At 45.8% G+C, this 21,074-nt stretch overlaps 1 protein-coding gene across 1 annotated transcript in view; it reads left to right on the forward strand.

The window, feature by feature from the left end:
• SPTLC3 (serine palmitoyltransferase long chain base subunit 3) overlaps positions 1-21,074 on the forward strand; it is a 142,124-nt gene that overhangs the window by 81,380 nt on the left and 39,670 nt on the right. The window contains exons 7-8 of the mRNA XM_042230421.1: positions 2,637-2,742; positions 11,644-11,863. Coding sequence (XP_042086355.1) covers positions 2,637-2,742; positions 11,644-11,863 — 326 coding nt within the window. The remainder of the gene's footprint in view (positions 1-2,636; positions 2,743-11,643; positions 11,864-21,074) is intronic.

The following is a 21,074-nucleotide window of genomic DNA, read 5'->3' on the forward strand; positions in this document are numbered from 1 at the left end:
GTTAAACAGTTCTGCTTAGACTCATCATCTCTTTATTCTTTGAATCATCATTTCTTTATTCTCTCCCAAGACTAATAGGCCTTCAGCAGATTACAGAAAAGGGAGCTGGTTTCTCCAAGCACAAGGGTTCCTTCAACACTTTAGGAGCCCAGCTGAAAGCAAAATGGCAATAAAGGTGAAGGGCTGCTCTCCCTGAAATTCTCAAAAAAAGCTGCTTTTTGTTTCCTTGGCTGCCCTCTAGTGGTCAATGATGCAGAAACATAGGTCATGACTCAGAAGATCCATCTGTCTTTAAAACAAAAGCTAAAAAGACAGTTATTTAAAGAAATACTACTGCAAGCATGAGGAAACTGTCCTCACTTACAATTCATATTTAGATCCCAAAGTGTCATTCCCTTTCATGTTTCCTGGTCTACAATCCTTTCCATGAAAAGATAAGGAATTCAACTATTACATATCAAATTAGCTCTAACACTGAGCATTAGGCCTAGGCTAAAAGGATGAATAAGATAAGGTCCCTGCCTCCCCTGGAGGATACACATGAACTCAAATAATGAGCAATGTGATGAGTGCTTAAAAATAGAGTAGACGAGTCTGTCTCTATTTTGTGGGTAAGTTCATTTCTGTTGCTTTTTAGATTCCACACATAAGTGACGTCATACAGCACTTGTCTTTCTCTGTCTGACCTACTTAATATGCTCATCTCTACATCCATCCACGTGGCTGCACATGGCATTATTACAGCTGAGTAGTATCCCATTGTGTATATTTACTACATCATCTTAAACAACAAAGTCCTACTGTAGAGCATAGGAGACTATGTTCAATAGCCTGTGATAAACCATGACGGAAAAGATTATAGAAAGGAATGCATAAATGTATAACTGAACCACTTTGCTGTAGAGCAGAAGTTTCTACAACATTGCAAACCAACTATACTTCAGTAAAAACAAAAATTTTTAAAAACAAAATAGACACGCGCACACACAAAATATATATATGTGTATATATAAATCATTAAGGACACGAAGGAAGAAAGAAAGTCTGCTGTATCGGCCAAAAGAGTTCTAGTGGGGTCTTGCGTGATGGGTGGAAGTTCTCCAGACAGACAAGAGAGGGAAAGTGTGTAAGACAGATGAGAGGCTGTGTGTTGAAGAATACTGAGAAATAATATCAGGAAGATAGCCAGGAGCCAGGTCAGGAAGGGCCTTTGGAGGCTGCGTTCATTAGCTATTCCTGCAACAAACAGCCTCGAACCCTCAGTAGCACCCAGTAAATATCCCTGATTTTTCCCGCACGACTGGAGGTGGGTTGGGCTAACTGTCCTACTTATCTCGCAGCTTCTCTTGGGCCCCTCCTGGGACCAGCTGGGCTAGCCCTGGGGGTGTTCTTTTCCTGTTACTGGCAGAAGCACAAGAGGAAAAGCAGAAACATGGAAGGTCTCTTAAGGCCATACTCAGAACTCACCTGCTCTCTCTTTCCTGGATTCTATTAGCCAAAGCAAGTCATTGGCTGAACCCAAGTCAGAGGCGGGAAAGCATCCTCCACGTCTTTAGTGGGAGGGCTGTGAGCTCACATGTCAAAGGACTTGAATGTGCAGAGGGTAGGAATTAGGGCCAATAATGGCACCTGCCGCAAGTTCTACCTTGGAAATGCTGGGTTTGAGGTACTCGTGCATTTTTCTAAAATGTGGTTGGAAAACGTAGCTCAAAATAGAGATCTGCTGTATAGGAATGGAGTCTAGATGACAGTGAATACAGGCATGTGTATGCCTGATTCCTTTTGCTATACAGCAGAAACTAACAGCACTGTAAGTCAACTGTACTTCAGTTAAAAAGTTGATTTAAAAATGTTAAAATCAAAGTAGAGAATGTCCATTGAAAAAAAAAAAATAGAGGTCTGGCTTTGAGTGATGGATCCAGGAATCTCAAGACCCCACTCGCCAGACTTGTGGACCCCCTCCCATGCCAACTGGTCCAGAATCTCTAGGGGTGAGAGTGGGGATGTGCATGTTAACTCGGTCCCCAGGCGACGCTTCATGTTGTCTGAAATCTGAGCCCCACTGGTAGATAAATGACATAAAATGACACTGCCTTAAAGTTTTGAAGCAAACCTGGGACTGCTTTACCCCAGAATGTGGCCTCCACGCCGCACCCATTCACCCACCTCCCAAAGCTTAGGCAGTGAGACCCCTGCCGGCCAAACATGCTGCCACTCGAGCAAACCCAGCTCAACTCTCCCAAGATGGTGCCCAAAGGATCGGCTGGTGAGTGTTAGATAATGACATCTCTCCAGGCTAATTTCAACCTGGCAACAAATCTTCAGCCTAAGAAATGCATTTTTTCAATCTCTAAGTGGCGCCATGGAAGAGCCTGTGAAACTATGTATCGGTACCTCCACTAAAGGCTTATTCTCCCTGCTTGGAAACCAAGCCTCTCATCTTGTCAGAGTTAAATTTTACTAAGAAATAGACTGTTTTCTCCCCTCCAGTTGTTCTCTGATTCTAGCTTTGCTCTCTGAAAATTCGGGCCCAAGCCTGAGCGTAAGATATCTGACTCCTACTCCATAATTGAAAAAAACAGAAGGAAGAAAAGAAAAACCCTTTCATGACTCCAATTTTTTTGTATTATTTAAAGACATGCAAAGCCTAGAGAAGCTCCTGAGAGATGCAGTCATCTACGGCCAGCCTCGAACCCGCAGAGCTTGGAAAAAGATTCTCATCCTAGTGGAGGGCATCTACAGGTAGGTGAATAATCAGAGACATGTTCACACGCTGAGGCGCACGGCGAGCTGACAAGTGGGGCAAGGCTGACCTCTCCTAGTGAAAGAGACAAATGAATGAGATAGAGGAGAGATGAAGGGACCTGAGCCAAATCCACCAATGTGAACTGTCAGGGGTTGGCTCACCTGACCTGTCCATGACCATATCTACGGTGGAGCACCTCAGAGGCTGGTGTACTAGAAAGAGTGTCTTCAGAAACGTCCTGACTAACGGTGCTAGCTTGCACTGATTCCTCCCACTACCCTTGGCTGCCCCACAGTTTCGAAGACCTCTGGGACTGGGTTATTCAACTTCAGAACACTCTTTGCCTTTACAACAAAGGCAGGAAAGTAGGTACCGCTGATGGGAGCTCAGCTGCCCCTAATTCAACAGTGCACCCAAACTCTAGCTGCTCCTTTAACTTGGCCAGTTGTTGGCATCAGAACACAAAAGGCCTGCATGTTTTCCTCAATGTAAGACTAACCCGGAGTGCAATTCTTGATTCAGAGCTGGGAAGAGGAGATGGTTTTTGCATCTGAAGACATGTTCAGGCTTCTCTCAGCTTGTGGGCTGAGCAGACAAAACATCCACAGAGCTGGTCAGAACTGCACTTTCATACTGAGGGGTGCAGTTGAATTTGCTTCATTCTCCAAATTGATGATTGGTACTACAGTCGAAATTGCCCCAAACTCGGCTTCTGTCAGATGCCCTAATCCATGAGTCAACGAAGTTGCTCATTCCTAAATCAATGCTCAGTCCTAAAGTCGGAAGAATCAAGGGTGATACTTCCTGTGACATAATTATGGAAAGATGAACAACATTGCAAGGAAGGGAGTGAGGGCTTAACTTCCCAGCAAGAGGGGATGTGGTTGCGAAGGAAGTCTGAGATCAGAAGCAGCATTTCTTTCCCTTCCCAAGGGCACCACCCGAGCATACCTGTCAGTTTTCAGCTGTCAGAGTCACAACAGAGCGCTGCTGGCCCCAGGTGGGCAGAGGCCAGGGATGATGCCAACCCCCTAAAGCACAGGGGGCGGGCCCTGCAACAGAGAGTTATCTGGCTCAACATACCAGCAGTACTGAGGGTGAGAAGCCCTGCTATAGACTCATGTAACCAACCACGGGCCCAGAACTTGCGACTTTTAGGAAATAATCTCGTTTTGACTCTCGGCTGTCATGACCTCCAGCTTGGGTCTTTCTCCCTGTGAGATCTGTGCCAGAGCTCTTATCTAAACACCTGTCAGTCAGGCCTGGACTGGTGGGAGGGCGGATCAGCTGAGCCAGAGAGATGGGCATCTCCCTGAAGCAGAATAAACAGAACCCAACTGCAAACAAACAGAACTCAGCTCCACTAAAAGGAAGTTGTGTGTTCTAAGTACTTTGATCATGGCTGAGTGAAGCGGACAACCGGCATTTCACTGTCAAATAGTCCCATCAGTTACAGAAAGAAACTCCTGGGTAACGGCTATGCTGGGGCTGGGTCCTACCTGATATCAGCAAAATCAGCAATCAACAAATGCACTGCTGCTTTCCAGAGATGTATTATGGGTGTATACCTTGTTAACATCCACACGAATCTTCCTTAGAGTTTTCACTCTCAGATCTCTTTTATCTCTGTCTGTGGTTTGCCCCTATGGGCAAAGTCCCCCTACCACAGACAGCTCACATAAATCAATTTTTTTCAAAACTCCCAAAAAGAGTAGTCAGCCAAATCAGTTTCAAAGTAGGTATCAAGGCAGAAAAAGCTAGATACCAAATCCTAGAAGTCAATAAACTCCACAACAGCAGGTATAATAGTAATAGTAGTAGCAGTGATACTATCACCATCCATAGATCATGAAAGTATTAATATTTATATCGAGAAGACAGGGGAGTCAGGATTTGGAGGGAGGCCTGGACATGGGCTCAGATCCTGTGTTGCTGCCTATAGCTTTGTGTCCTTTATAGAATTCCTTTGTAAAAATTAAATGAGATCATACATGCCAGTGCTTGGCAGAAGCCCAGCCCATAGTAAACCCACAACCAAGGGTAGCAGTCCTCATCATTAAATTTATTTTCAGTTGAGGAAGACACAGTTCAGCGAACAACAAGCCATCTGCTTGGCGAAGCTGTCTGACACCTGGAGGGTGGGTGTCAGAGGACAAAGTGCGCATTTATCCAGTGCCTATGCGTTGCCACATTGCACATCTCATGCGGGCCATCTTAAGTAAGTGCCTCCAGTACTCTTGAGGTTATTGTGAGGATGGAGGCATTCAGCTTCCAAGATCTAGAAAACTTGCCCCAGGGAAGGTAACTGAGATAAAGCAGAACTGGGATCCAAACCAGGTGGCTCTGCAGGGATAGAGACCCAATGTAAACAGAAGAGTCTGCCCACGTGCCCGCATCCCATGAAGTAGATGTGGAAAATGCAGAGGCATCCATTCGACCTTCCTCACCAACCCATCTAGGGCTTCATTCCTTCAGCTATAAAATAGGGAGTTGAAGCTTGAAGTCTAGAGTTCCACGGTGTGGGGTTCAGAAGTACAATAGTATTGCTTTGGTGTTCTCATATGCATTTTCCTTTGTTTCAAAGTCACACTCTTCTAGTTTTGTGTTTCTGGGAAGCCTAGTAGTCAATTCATGGTGGTCGAGGAGTTTTAAAGTCATTCAAATAGACACTAGAGACGGGGAAAGTGGAAAGTGTTAGTCTCTCAGTCACGTCCAACTCTTTGCGACCCCATGGACTGCAGTCTGCCAGGCTCCTCTGTCCTGGAATTCTCCAGGCAGGATTAGTGGAGTGGGTATCTGTTCCGTTCTCCGGGGGATCTTCTGACACAGGGATCTCACTTGGGTCTCCTGCACTGTGGGCAGTTTCTTTACTGCCTGAGCCACCAGGGAAACATTAGGAATGGGAGATGGGTCCAAAATAACCTGGGATATAAACTAGTATAACTGGAACCCAAATTTTTAAAATAAAATTAGTCAAGAAATACTATCTAGTCGTATCCAAAACTACATATATAAGCAAATGTTGGAATCTCAGCATGCCATTGTCTCTAAGAATGTAAGCTATTCTCCTGACCCAAATAATGTAAGCTTAAGAACTGAGAACTTCAGTAGTAAAGTCTAAACTGTATCCCTATGGTATAAATGAATAAGGACAAAGGAAAAGAAAACAGTAGTTACTTGGTTTTTAATTAACCTCAGCTCCTTTTTTTTTCTGTCCTCTCTTTCCACCTTCTTTCTTCTCTTGGATTATACTCTGGGCCCACCAAGGAGATTTTTCCACCGTGTAAGTTGGCAAACCAGTGGCTTAATTCCCAGTCATGCCAGTGGGTAATATGGTTTAAACACCAAGGAGAAGGTGGTGAGAGGGAGATTCAAAAAAAGGAATCTTGTCACTTAGCTAATACATTATGTAACAGAAAAGATATAAAGAGATTATTCACTGGCTTACTGGTTTAAGAATAATCCAAATCCCTGCACAGAGATTTCAATTAATGAGTGAAATTATTTTTACCTACAGTTGTATTTTAGTTTTTTTCCCCCCTCTATGGAAGCCAAAAGAAAACATGACCTTCCACTCAAGAAGAAAATACTGTTCTTGGGTTTGCTTGTTTGTTTGTTTTTCATCATTTTTGGCACAGTATTCTTTGACAGCAATTTTAATAACATAGATAGCCTTTTCATGTATAAACCAAACTCAATATACCACTATGGGGAAAGATTCTACTCAAATTTTGTCACATTGAAAAAATGAAAACTTACTGTGGATGAATATCACTCTTTATAAAAACTGAGTTTTCTCTAGAACTCTTGTGTGCCTTGCATTAACTCCTGGAATCAGCAGTATTGCTGAGTCATTAATTTTTGAGGAAGAAATATAAACCAGGTGGGCAGACTCCTAACATCAGCTAGACCAGTGCCAGCAAAGATGGCTAATTAGTTGCTAGACTGTCTGCAAACTGTTCAATGTGAACTCTGGCTCCTGCCAAACTCAGTTCCAGAACAAAAAATGGCTATTTGTGACATGTCAGGCTTTTAGCATTTTTGTGTTACCAACTTACAACATTTTAAAAGGTAAGAATAAGGTTCTAGAATTTTGAGGGCATCCATCCATGTATTGGGTATGACACCCATATGCCTCCTTCCAGAGTCAACACAGAGGGCTCCCAATTTCTCAAATGAGGCCCCAGTGCTGCCGTTTCCTCCCAAGCTCCTCCTGAGGACAAGAACAACCCAATGGGTGCCCACTATGTGTCAGAAACTTTACAACTACTATTTCTAGGAATTCACATTGAGGCTTTGTGAGCAGTGTGCTATCATCGTGCTAATTTTACACCCAAGGAAACTGAGGCAGACAGCAGCAACTAAGTTGCCCAAGTCCTGAATTAGTAAATGATGTGGCTACCACCTCAGCTTATGGGGTCAGAGGGCTGGACTCCCCATCAATGGCAATAACTTTAACAAGCAATTACTCTAAGAAAATACTGGAATTATCTTGCAAACTTAAGTAAGAGAAGATGACTCTATGATCTTCGTGTTATTAAAATCTGAAAACATCCATTCAGAATGACCTTGTGAAAAGGACAAATAAGATGGACTTCATTAAAATTAAGAACTTCAGCTCTGCAAGATAATATCCAGAGTGTTAGAAGACAAGTCACAGACTGGGGGAAATACTTGCAAAAGATCGGATAAAGCACTGCTATCTAAAAGATTCGAGGAGGAGAACACTTAGAACTCAACAATAAGAAAACAAACAACTGAATTTTTAAAAAATGGGCCAAAGACCTTAACATACACCTTACCAAAGAAGACGTACAGACGAAAATAAGCACGTGAGAGGATGCTTCACATCATATGCCATCAGAGAATATGCAAATTAAAACAGTGAGATACCACTGCCCACCTACTGGAAGGTTGAAATCTGGAACACTGACAGCAGTAAGTGCTGGTGAGAATATGCCGGAACCCAGAGCTCTCATTCACTGGGGGTGGGGATGCAAAGTGGTCCAGTGACTTTAGATGGCAGTTTTGTGGTTTCTTACCAACATACTCTTAACACAAAATCCAGCGATCTTGCTCCTTGGTATTTACCCAAAGGAGCTGAAAACTCGTGTTCTCTCAAAACCCTGCACACAAACGTTTGTAGAATCTTTATGTATAGTCGCTAAAACTTGGAAGCAACCAAAGTGTCTTTCAGTCAGCAAATGGATAAATGGTGGTGTTTCAGACAGTGGAATATTCGCACCAAAAAGAAATGAGCTACAGAGTCACAAAAAGACAGAGAAAATCTAAATGCATTTTACTAATGAAAGAAGCCAGTCTGAAAACATCACTTAGCGTATGGTTCCAGCGACATAATGTTCTGGAAAAGGCAGAACTATGAAAACAGCCAAAAGATCCCTGGATGCGAGGGGTTGGGTGGAGAGACGGATAAACAGGTGAAGCACAGTGGATATTTTACGGCAAAAAAAAAAAGGAGTATGTATTATATCATAATAACAGGTATGTGTCATTATGCATTTATCCAAACCCATAGAGTGTATGATGATGAAACTCAGCCCCTGTGTACTGGTGCTAAATTGAATCTCAGAGACAGAGTTTTGGATGGAGTAGAAAGAAATAGCTCTACTGTTTTGCCAGGCAAAGTGGGATGCAAGGGGATAATGCCCTTAAAACTGTGTGTCCCAGCCTGGGGGGATTTGGTGGGGAGTTTTACAGCAATGGTTCCAAGGCAGGGTTCTGGGGTCAGGGTGTGTGTGCAGGGCCTGTATTCCTTTAATCTGGCCTCAGGTGGTCTCCGGATGAGGTCATCACTCTGTGACCTCTGGAATGAAGAATGTGTCATCAAGTATTTAACATCCTCCATTTGGGGGTTTTAGTTCTGCAGAAGAGCTCGAAGACACTCTGTGTGTGTCACTTGAGGCAGAACCAGAACCCGGCCCCAAGGCTGTCCTGTTGTCTCTTGACTGCTCTTCCCTGCACCTCCTCTCTTCCCTGATTAGCAGCTTATGGGCTTCCTGGTGGCTCAGATGGTAAAGAATCTGCCTGCAACGCAGGAGACCTCGGTTTGCTCCCTGGGTTGGGAAGATCCCCTGGAGAAGGGCATGGCAACCCACTCCAGTATGAGAAGAGAATCCCATGGACACAGCAGCTTGGCAGGTCACAAAGAGTCAGACACGACTGAGTGGCTAACACTTTGGAACTCAGGGAAAGTTATAAAGGCTAAAGCCTATTCCCTATAAACAAGAAACAGGGGACAGAAAGGCTTTTGTGCCCAGGAAAGGCCCTGCTCAGTTTCACGAACAATACCAAGGGTGAACTCTAGTATAAACTGTGGGCTTTAGTTGGTGACGTGCCGGTGGAAGTCAACTGGCTGAAAGAAATGTACCGCTTTGGTAGGTGTTGTTGACAAGAGGGGAGCTTATGCCTCTATGAGGCAGACGGCATATGGGAAGACTCTGTACCCTCTGCTCAGTTTTTCTGTGAACTTAAAACTGCTCTGAAAAATAAAATCCTTTTTTTTTTTAAAGTGGGGCTTCTCTGGTGGCTCAGTGGTAAAGAATCTGCCTGCCAATGCAGGAGGCTTGGGTTTGATCCTTGATCCCAGAAGATCCAACACGCCACAGAGCAACTAAGCCCGTGCATCCCAACTACTGAGCCTGGGAGCCGCAACTACTGAGCCCAGGTGCCACAAGTACCGCAGCTGTCAAGGCCTGGAGCACCTCAGTGAGAGAGCAGCACACCGAAACTAGAGAAAAACCCATGCGGCAGTGAAGACCCAGCACAGCCAGAGTTAAATAAATAATAGATGATTCTTTTAAAAAGATCACCCAGTACCCACTGGTCTAGGTGACTACCCAATAGCTGGACTGTTTTGACAGAATGGACCTAATACTTAGCTATTTTCTTAATACATTAAATTTAATAAATAAACTAAGAAGAAGCGACGTTCAGCTCTCTGTTTGCATCAGTTGACCAGTTCTTGAACTAAACTGATGGGTTGCTTGAATTGTTTGACAAGCTCCTTCATGGGGGTGAGAGTGTGAGTCTGTGTGTTTTCATAGAGCTTAGCTGACGGCGCAGTCAAAACTGTGTGGGAAAACACAGCTCACAAGATGTCCTGAGAACTGATTGAAGACAAAAGTTCTTTTAAATCCATTGGGTTCCAGAGGTGCCATATAAATATGAATGCTCATTTGACTTGCTTATTTACCTCCTGTCTTTCCGTTTGCTGGAGAACTTAGTGATTTTGCAATTTAAAATCCCAAGGAAAGTTACCAAATTGGAAACTGCCAAGAAAAATTAAGCACTTGGGGCTAAAACAAAAGCTGATCTATAGCAGTGGTTCTCAAGTGTTGTCCGCAGCCAGAAATCCTGGAATCTCTTGGGAGCTTGATAGAAACGCAAGTTCTCAACCCACCCCAGACCTCCACTGGAAACCCTGGGTGGGGCCCCGAAACCTGCCTTGTAACAAACCCTTCGAATGTAATAAAGCATTCAAAGGATTCTGATGCTCACACAAGTGAGAAGCATTGCCCTAAAGGAAGAGAGGGGACACCAGCAGATGCCTCAAATAAGCCTTCAGGTTCAATAAGGACTCAACAGGAGAGCCTAAGGCCTTTCTCCTGTGCTTTAATGAACACTGTGATGTCTTAAGAGACTTCCCTGGTAATGATGTCTTCAAGTTCTTCTGTGTGTTTTTTTAATTTGTTTGTTGTTCCTCATATTAGGCAGAAGTGCCTTTCCCTCTAACTGCGGTGCTGATCTTCATTTTAAAAAATAATTTTATTTATTTATTTATGGCTGCGCTGGGTCTTCACTGCTTTTCACGGGCTTTTTCTCATGGGCGAGCGGGGACTACTGCTTGTTGAGATGCACAGGCTTCATTGAGGTAGCGCCTCTTGCTGCAGAGCAGAGGCTTCAGGAATTGCAACACAGGCTCAGTAGTTGTGGCACAGGGGTGTAGTTGCTCTGGAGCACGTGAAATCTTCCCAGACCTGCGATCGAACCTGTGTTCGCTGCATTAGCAGCTGGATTCTTATCCACCGTGCCATCAGGGAAGTCCCTTTCCTGTGTTTTTACTTCCTTCCTTCAATATTCAGCAATTCAAGCACTGAGTTTAGGTCAGACGTGCTACTAAGTCACTTCAGTTGTGTCCGACTCTTTGCGACTCTATGGACTGTAGCCTGCCAGGCTTCTCTGATCATGGGATTCTTCAGGCAAGAATGCTGGAGGGGGTTCTGGCCAGGGATCTAATCCATGTCTCTTGAAAGTGTCAGTCTCTCAGTCGTGTCTGACTCTTTGCAACCCCATGGACTGTAGCCCATCAGTCTCGTCTGTCCATGGGATTCTGCAGGCAAGAATACTGGAGTGGGTTGCCATTCCCTTCTCCAGGGGATCTTCCTGACCCAAGGATCAAACCCACATTGCCGACAGATTCTTTACTGTCTGAGCCACAGGAAAGCCTTAATCCGTGTCTCTTAATGTCTCTTGTATTGGCAGGTGGGTTCCTTACCACCGGCGTAGCCTGGGAAGCTGTTCCAAATAGACAGTAGCAGGCTTATATAGATGCATTGACATAGAGCAATTTAATTAAAATTATCAAAATACCTGGAATCCAGTCTGATCAGTCTAGTTATGCTAATCAACAGCACAGTAAGCTAATTATTTACTTGGGAATTAGCTTTAACAACTCAAAGCACTTAAATCCATTGAGTGTAAATTAATTTCCCCCTAGTGAAACGAAGCCAGAGCCGCTTTACTAGATTGAGAGCGCATCTACACCGAATAAAATATGCCCGGTTGTCCCTGTTTGGTGTCAGGGCAGAAAGGGAGAGTGACACAGAGCCTCCCTGGCGGGTGCACACTACTCACGAGCTTTTCTCCTTTTGCACTAGCATGGAAGGTTCCATCGTGCGTCTGCCTGATATCGTGGCTCTGAAGAAGAAATACAAGGCTTACCTCTACATAGATGAAGCTCACAGTATTGGGTCCGTGGGCCCAACCGGCCGGGGTGTGGTGGAGTTCTTTGGAATAGACCCCAGAGATATTGATGTACTTATGGGCACTTTCACCAAAAGCTTTGGAGCTGCAGGAGGTTACCTAGCTGGAAGGAAGGTAAGAAACAGATCCCTTGCATCTATTTAAAACCTGAATGCCCTGGGAATGCAGTCTTGGGGGGTCCTCTGGTTTCCCTGAGGGCTTCAGTTCTATTTAGCACACCTGACTGATTAAGGCGGCCTGGGCAGCATGGCCCAGAAGGTCAAGGAGCTCATCCTCTGATAGTGCAGAGGATCTTGCGATGAGTAATCCCGTGATCCTGAAACGACAACCCTGGCTGTGCACATAGGCAAAGACAGTGCAAAGGAGAGGGCAGGACCGAAGAAGTCTCAGAAAGACTGTCAGTCTTGTGGACCAAGGGTGGCGAGGGGGGTGTGTGGGTCATATTTCAAAAAGAGAGAATGCTATTTACCAAACCACAGAAGTGCTGCTGCAGACCTGTAAGTAGTTTGGGAAAAAGCTGGTAGGAACAGTGGCCAAGGTCAGATGTTGGAGACACTGACCCTCTGCGACAAGATGTGGGTTTTCAGAGTTTTAACAAGACAGTGGCAAGATTGGAGATCTTTTCAAATATATGTTATTGAAATATAGTTGCTTTACAATGTTATGTTAGTTTCTGCTGCAAGGCAAAGTGAATCAGCCATACATATACAAATATCCCCTCTCTTTTGGATTTCCAACCCATTTAGATCATCACAGAGCACAGAGTAGAATTCCCTGTGCTACCCAGTGTGTTCTCCTTGGTTATCTACTTAATACATATTAATAGTATCAAGAATGTATATATGCCAGTCCGAACCTCCCAACTCATTCCACCCACTTTGCCTCCCTTGGCATCCATATGTCTGTTCTCTCATCTGTGTCTCTATTTCTGCTTTGCAAATAAGTTCCTCTGTACCTTTTCCCTAGATTCCACATATAAGAGATATTATGCAATATTTGTTTTTCTCTTTCTGACTTCTGTCACTCTGTATGACAGTCTCTAGGTCCATAAGAGATTTTTCTCTGCAAAGTAATTCTCTCCCACAATCTTGGATAAGCCATGAGTCAAATCTTGTCATCCTCTCATATCTCATTTGTGTGACTGAAGATTCTGAGCTGATGGAATTAGACGAAAGTGTTATCCCTGTCATTCTACTGCCAACATCACCCAGGAGGTCACCAAAATGAAACAAATGTTTGAAAAGGTTTTCAAAGAAGAGGGAAGAAGACGAGAGAAAGAAAATGAAATATTAAAGCCTGACTTTCAGGGCTCAAAAAGCCAGTTCTCTGCTCCATCATACAACAGCTTTACCAAAACCTTGATGGTTCTCTCCTCCAGGTGTACACCTGCCCCAGAGGGACTGTGAGGGTGGCGTCGGCTCCCCCGGGCAGGGCGCAGCAGTGTATGCAGGTGGCCTATGGCTTCTCTGAAATTCCTGACTCCTCCCTCACTGTCACCAACAGGAACAGGAGCTCAGACTCCTGGTAAACCAGCTAGACAAACCAGGGAGTACAGCTGAAAATAGTCTGCGGTCGGAAAGCCCATGATTTAAAACGGCAGATTTTACTGCGCGCAACTCGCCTGCCATGAGACGCTGCACAAACGCTTAAGATGTTCAGAGGTCCCGGTGACCTTCACCCTTCAAAACGCGCCACTTTCATCTGAGCTCAAAGCACTGCGGTTCAGCCTCCTTCCACAGGCCTGCAGGAATTCATCGAGGGGTACTGAAAACATAAGGAATGCCCGAGATCTTACAGAATTCAGCTAAGTCTAGTGCGAGGCTCGACATTCCCTTCCTCGACTGTCGAAGCCACCAGGGGTCAGAGGGTCCTAAATGCAGGTGAGCCCTAGCCCAGACTACTTCGCTTTGTGAGCTTGCAGTTTTGTGATGACTTTAGCAGCAGTTCTGAGCTGCAAGATTTTTCACCAAGCGTAACTCTGTTTCCTGAGCCGAAGGAACCTGAATAAACTGAAGTCAGCGGATCCTTGAAATGCTGTCAAGTTTGGCAGCTGTCACCATGGTCCCCCTTAGAGCTCGAAACAGGCTCCTGATTGCCAGCTCAGGCCCAGCTCAGTCCGCGCTCTCACACAATCCCCATCCTGAAAGCAGGTGGACTGTTTTTAAAGTATAGTTGCTCTTGCCTACCTACCTTCTGCTGATCTGCGGTAGATACGGAGCCATTGTAAAAATCATTAATATTTAGTATTTGCCTTAATCAGGAAGAAGAAAAATATGTCGATCATTTTTTGCTCTTTAAAAAACGGCTTCTTCGCATACTTGGAGCCAGAAGGATGGATGTCTCATCCTGTTCTTCCCCCTTCTCCCTCTACATTACACTGCAGTCTCTGAATTTACCACTAGGTGGCAGCGAGAATTAGAGAGTGACAACAGACTGGTTCCAAATAGGAAAAGGAGTACATCAAGGCTGTATATTGTCACCCTGCTTATTTAACTTCTATGCAGAGTACATCATGAGAAACGCTGGGCTGGAAGAAGCACAAGCTGGAATCAAGATTGCCGGGAGAAATATCAATAACCTCAGATATGCAGATGACACCACCCTTATGGCAGAAAGTGAAGAGGAACTAAAAAGCCTCTTGATGAAAGTGAAAGAGGAGAGTGAAAAAGTTGGCTTAAAGCTCAACATTCAGAAAACTAAGATCATAGCATCTGGTCCCATCACTTCATGGGAAATAGATGGGGAAACAGTGGAAACAGCGTCAGACTTTATTTTGGGGGGCTCCAAAATCACTGCAGATGGTGATTGCAGCCATGAAATTAAAAGACACTTACTCCTTGGAAGAAAAGTTATGACCAACCTAGATAGCATATTCAAAAGCAGAGACATTACTTTGCCAACAAAGGTCTGTCTAGTCAAGGCTATGGTTTTTCCAGTAGTCGTGTGTGGATGTGAGAGTTGGACTGTGAAGAAGGCTGAGTGCCCAAGAATTGATGCTTTTGAACTATGGTGTTGGAGAAGACTCTTGAGAGTCCCTTGGACTACAAGGAGATCCAACCAGTCCATTCTAAAGGAGATCAATCCTGGGTGTTCTTTGGAAGGAATGATGCTAAAGCTGAAACTCCAATACTTTGGCCACCTCATGCGAAGAGTTGACTCATTGGAAAAGACTCTGTTGCTGGGAGGGATTGGGGGCAGGAGGAGAAGGGGACGAGCCAGGATGAGATGGCTGGATGGCATCACCAACTCGATGGATGTGAGTTTGAGTGAACTCCGGGAGTTGGTGATGGACAGGGAGGCCTGGCGTGCTGCGATTCACAAAGAGTCAGACACGACTGAGCGACTGAACTGAACTGGCAGAGACCCATTAGCCCTGAACTGCGAAGATGACAAGCCTAGAAAACACGGGCCAGTTTTCAGGGCGTGGAGGGTGAGCAGGAAATGAGGCCTCTTGAGACAGTGTCTCGTGTTGTTCCCTGATGATTTAAAATTCAGTCCGGTAAAGAATCCACCTGCAACACAGCAGATCCCAGTTTGATTCCTGGGTCGGGAAGATCCCCTGGAGACGGGATAGGCTACCCCACTCCAGTATTCTTGGGCTTCCCTGGTGGCTCTGACGGTAAAGAGTCTGCCTGCAATGCAGGAGACCTGGGTTCGATCCCTGGGTTGGGAAGATCCCCTGGAGAAGGGAAAGGCTACCCACTCCAGTATTCTGGCCTGGAGAATCCCATGGACAGAGGAGCCTGGCAGGCTACTGTCCGTGGGGTCGCAAAGAGTCTTACCCAACTAAGCACAGCATGGTACAGATAAAAACACCTCCTGGAATCATCTTGGTGAGCCTGTGACAAATGCGGATGAACTGGCTTCCTTCCAGCCTAATGAGCCCATGAGTTCATCGTACTTAGCATCTGCTCCTCTGTGCCTTTAACTTGTTAAGTTATTTTAATTTTAAGTTATGTGTAGTTTCCATTTAAACCATGGTTTTTAATTCCCCTGGACTTTGAAGAATTTTGTGAAGAATTTTTACTTTGAATTTGTTTTTTAATTGATAGGCCATAGGATTGGGCAAATGCTGAAGATCTTTGGGAAAAAAAAATCTTTCTAATATCTGTTTAAATCATTTGAATTCAGTTTTCAGAGTTTCATCTTACATACTTTTTTCTGAATATTTTAAAATAGATATCTCAATTCGGGCCAGTATTACAAAATATCCAACATTCTAGATATTAATTCTACAAAAGCAACAAAAGTAACCATAAACAAGTTAAAGTGTATACACTAGGACTTTACATTTTTCTGAATTATTGATAATTCCAAGTTCACTATGTTCCTGGGCTTCCTAGTAAATCTTGAGAGGTGAAATAATCACTTGGATCCAAAAATCTAGAAAGTGATAAAACTCTCTGGGTCATAACTCTCTTTTTAAATGTCAGTGTTAGTGGTATAGGGACTGTAATCTTAATAACAGTTTCTAGGAGGCTCCAGAAATCTTCATGGAGCAGGTCAAGGTCAGAAGCACCTGCATTAGCAACCAGATGTGTCACGGAAGAAAAAATATTTGGAAACAGACAAAAGAAAAATTGCTTTGGTGCTAAGATACAACCACAGAGAATAGAGATTTTGTCTTCATCCCAGCCCTCCAGTAACAAAATGTCCTAGAAATTCATGTCTGCCTTGGCCCAACCTACCCTCCTGACCCCAGGGAAACTGCTAAAACGGTCTCTCAAGAGCCCGCTGGGTTTCACTGTTTTGCTCACTGCGAGTTCGGAGCTGCTGTAGCTGAGCCATGAACAACCCACACTGAAGCTTTCTGTCCTTTCAAGATCTTCAGGTGAAATGTCAGGTACTTCTCTCTACTTATCAGAGCTCCCTCCCTTCTTCTTTGAAGAAAGCCTGAGCTGATGGGGCTGGTTTCCTTATTTTTTTAATTTGCATTGACCCAGTTGCCGAGGAGATGGGGTCAACAGCACAGACCCCAGCTTCTGGGGTCCAGCTTTCTCTCAGGCACAGATCTGTGCGTGCTCCCCTAGAGCTGACCACGGGCTTTCACAGCCTCCACGAGGCCAGAGATTCGCAACTGAATGCAGCAAAGGTGACCCTCAGGGCTGGTAGTGTGCAGGGCTGGGGTTCTGGAGGAGGGGCCGAGGGAGAGCAGCTGAGGGTGGTGTGAGCAGTAGCCCAGAAGCCTGGCACTGAAGGCGGAAGCCAGCTCTGCTCTGCATGCTCAGCCCTGGCTGGAATTAACAGCCCTTTGAAGGAGATGGGGGTCATGGAATGAATGCCAAGATGTTTACCCTAAGAGCCTCCTGTCCGACTTCCTCAGAAAAGCCACTCTTGTCCTTAAACTCCAGACTCAGGGTTTTGCACTTCCTAATGGTCTTGGAAATCTCAGTCTGAGAAGACCGCTAACCCTCCCTGAGGGAAAACACAGCCCAGGCTCTCCTTGCCTAGGACCAAAGCCAACTCTTATACAGGGCTCATGGCATCCAGTGGGCGAGTGATAGGAGCAATCGGAAACCAGGAGCCAAGGCTACCCTGAAGATGCTCTGCCGAGGTGCCCCTGGGAGCTCCCCTCTCTGAAGCACACAAGCAAGCTAACTTCCATCCACACACTCAGACTCTGAGAAGGTGGACTCAGTCTGAAAGAAATAAGATTGTGGACAAGACAGTCTTTCTCTTAAAAGGAAGTGATACTGTGCCGATGAGGCACTTACTCAAACTAAGGATGCACACGGCCTTGGCTTTGTGAAATTTCTCAGCTCCTGAGGGAAATTGAGGACTGAGGACATACCTCTAGGACGCAAAGCCAGCTTTGTTTTGCTTCTTTGATCTTTGTCAGCAATGCCCCAAAGCTAAGAGAATATTGCTACACTAATGCTAAGTCACTTCAGTCATGTCCGACTCTGTGCGACCCCATAGATGGCAGCCCACTAGGCTCCCCCATCCCTGGGATTCTCCAGGCAAGAACACTGGAGTGGGTTGCCATTTCCTTCTCCAATGCAGGAAAGTGAAAAGTGAAAGTGAAGTCTCTCAGTCGTGTCTGACCCTGAGCGACCCCATGGACGGCAGCCTTCCAGGCTACTCTGTCCATGGGATTTTCCAGGCAAGAGTACTGGAGTGGGTTGCCATTGCCTAAGAATACAGCTTTGTACCCTCTGACTGCACTTCAGGGACCCTCAGCATCCTCCCTTGGTCCCTAAAACCATTCTGATTTCCATTAGACCATCAGTATTTACCAGACCCCTGCTGCATACTCACCACTATAGATTTTAAGAGAGCATATAATAAAGTGTGTAACTGTTTGCTACTCTCAAGGAGGTCCCAGTCTCTTTGGAGAAATAAGAGTAACATACAGGACATGTTTTGAGACTGATACAATTCAATCCATGGTTTAGAACTGTGAACAGGTGTGTGTATTAGAAATTCTCCCCTTCCTCTCCTCCCCCCAGGGGTGCAGTCTCTGTGGATTAGGGGAAGTGCCACATGAGTAGCAATGAACACAGTCTTCTCTGTACTCCCCAGGGCCTCCCCATCACTGTACCAAGCCAGCTCCTCTGCTCTGAAGAAATAATATAATCTGATGCTAAAGGGTGAGAGGAGGGGGGACTCTAGAGCTAGACTCTTTGGGTACAAGTCCTCATTATCGAGCCACTTTTTGGTGGGATAATGTTCTGATCTGTTCCTTAACACAGTGACCCCACCTATAAAGTAGAGATCAAAATAGTAGCTAACTCATAGCGTTACTGAGAAGCTAAAATGAGTTAATGCATTTAATTATGCATGTGAAATGCATTTAAAATCCTACAGTGGCGCCTCAAGCAGCACTTGGATATCAGCTCTGGGTCCATCATGGCCGGTCAGCTCTACCATCTCTACAGTGAAACACTGTTATCATCAGAAACACTGTTTCTCCCTTCTTTGAAGTGCCTCTTCTTTTCTTTTCACTCTCACTGTTATCACCCATATGGATGGGGGAAGTGTTGGGGTGCAAATCTTTGATGCCCAGATCTACCAATGTGTGGAGGGTCATACAGCATGACCCTCTGCTGGACAAGGGGGCTGGGATAAAGACACACCAAGTGTCTGGTTTTTGCCCCCTCCTCCCACCTCGTGCTCCGAGTGTTCAGACTCTCTGAGCTGGCCGTCCGTTAACAAGAGCCACCAACAGCACCAGATATTCACTATGCAGCAGATGCTTTTCTAGGCACCATGTACGTGTTAGCTCTAATCCTCATAATGACCCTGAAAAAAGTATAACTGTTATCCCATTTCTCAGAGAAGGAAACTAAGGCACAGGGAAGCTTAGTAATTTGCCCATGGTCTCAAATCAGCAAGCGGCAGAGCCAGGATTTGAACCTAAGTGATCCAGGCTCCAGAGCCTATCTCGTAACTCTGAGGTCAGACCTGCCCTGGAGGGAGCGACCCCTCATTACCTGTCTTGGAGACATTAGCTTTTTCGTCCACCTTCATTTGGCTCCTCCATCCTGTGCTGATTAACATGCCATCTTTATTCCTAATTTTAGCCCATGTCCATGCCTCTCCCCTCGTCTGCAACTATCCAAATCTAGTCATCCTTCAAGGCCAAGTCATCTCCTTAAAACTATCCTTCCTGGACCACAGGAGCCCATATCATCCCTCTTCCTGCATCCCACCCAGCATCCAGCATCAGTAGAGAAAGAAAACCCCTGCTTCTGCTCATAGAGGAGCATGAAGAACAGCCTGGCTGCAGCTCCTCTGGAAAATGACCACCTCTTTCTCCCTGATGCTCCCCCCATCCTCCATGCTCCAAAGTGAACTTCTTGGGTACCATGTGGTCAGTGCCTCCGTCAGGTGATGAAGATGCTTATAAGACTCACTAAACAAAAGAACAAACAGAAAACTTAATTTTGGTTTCAGTGCAAGTGGAGAATGGCTGCCAGGGACTAGGCTTTCTGTCCTCCTCCCCTTCTCAGGTTCCTGCACATGGAGCATAGTCCAGAGCATCTCCTTGTACAGACTTGCTGGAAAGAAAGATAGAAGGAGCGTGGAGGCAAGGGGGATGGGGACAGAAGTGGTGGGGGTGGGGGGGAGAAGGGAAGGAAGGGAGGCAGGGGGCAAGGAAAGAAGGGAAGAAATAGAGAGGAAAGAAAAGACTGGAATGGAGAGTCTAAAATTAAAAGACCTAAAGAGGAAACCAGAGTAGAGCGATGGAGAAGGAAAAGACACAAAAAATCAGGACTGAAGAGCGTGAAACGCAGGAGAAAGTCAGGGGAACAAGAGTGCCGGGGAGGGAACTGCAGACAAGGATGCTCCGAAGGGAGCAGGGCAGGCGGACTGCAGGTACCTGGTCCCCCAGGGGGCCAGGCAGACGCAGCACACCAGCAGCCGCCTGGGAGGCAGGCCACTGACTACTGCGCGAGCATTTAGGAAAGCGCACAGTGACTTCAGGTACTTTACTTACATCACTACTAGCTCATAGGAAGATGAACAATGTACAGTTAAAATGCCTGGGTAAGGGCGCATGGCTGTGAGCTACCAGGACACCCACCCTGAGAGGGAAAAGTGACAGGCGGGCATGGTGCCAAGCACAGAGGTGGGTGTGGATGTGGCCAGTGCAGGGGGGTCAGGAGGAGACGGTCTGCTCAAAGCAGAGGTCCCCCCAGGTCACCTTCCAGGCACTGACTGAGAAGACACTGAAGTGGGGTTCTAAGCTGTCTCATGATCCTGGAAGATAAGTGACCGCCACTTCATGGACCCCACTGCTCACTCCGAGCCATCCTGAGCGCAATAGCGTTTCTGCAGGGCACCCCGAGGGTCCCGGGCTGTGAGCCAGGAGGATGTCTTCCCAGGCGGGCTGAGTGCCCCTGGGTGCCAGCGCTGAGCCTCCCCTGACCACATCACTGTAGAAGGAGGTGACTGGAGCTCCTTCAGGCTCTCAGCATGCTTACCGCTGACCTCAGGTTCAGGCTGATCAGGCATGTTGGTGGAGAACCATTTCCACCACCATAGGGACCAGCATCCTGCAGCGAGTCAGCACTCCAAAGACTGCAGTGCAAAAATCCCAGTGGTTCTCTCCAGCCCATGGCACACCGGAGTTTATCTTGTCCTCACCTCCATGTTGGGTCAATCTCTCCTCTCCCTTCTGCTGCTCCCTTACACTGGAACTTTTCGTTTTATCTTTGTCTTTCTTCAAGACACAATCCCACTGCCTCACTGGAGCTTCCCATGTCTATTCCCAAGCAGCACATCCCCTCTTTCTCCTCTGCCTTCTGGTAGCCTGGCTGCATATATTAGTCTGCATATCTTGTTACTTTCCCTGCCGTTACTTCTTCATGGGCACAAGCTC

The sequence above is a fragment of the Ovis aries genome, chromosome 13 (genome assembly GCF_016772045.2).
Source record: "Ovis aries strain OAR_USU_Benz2616 breed Rambouillet chromosome 13, ARS-UI_Ramb_v3.0, whole genome shotgun sequence".
Classification (NCBI taxonomy): Eukaryota; Metazoa; Chordata; class Mammalia; order Artiodactyla; family Bovidae; genus Ovis; species Ovis aries.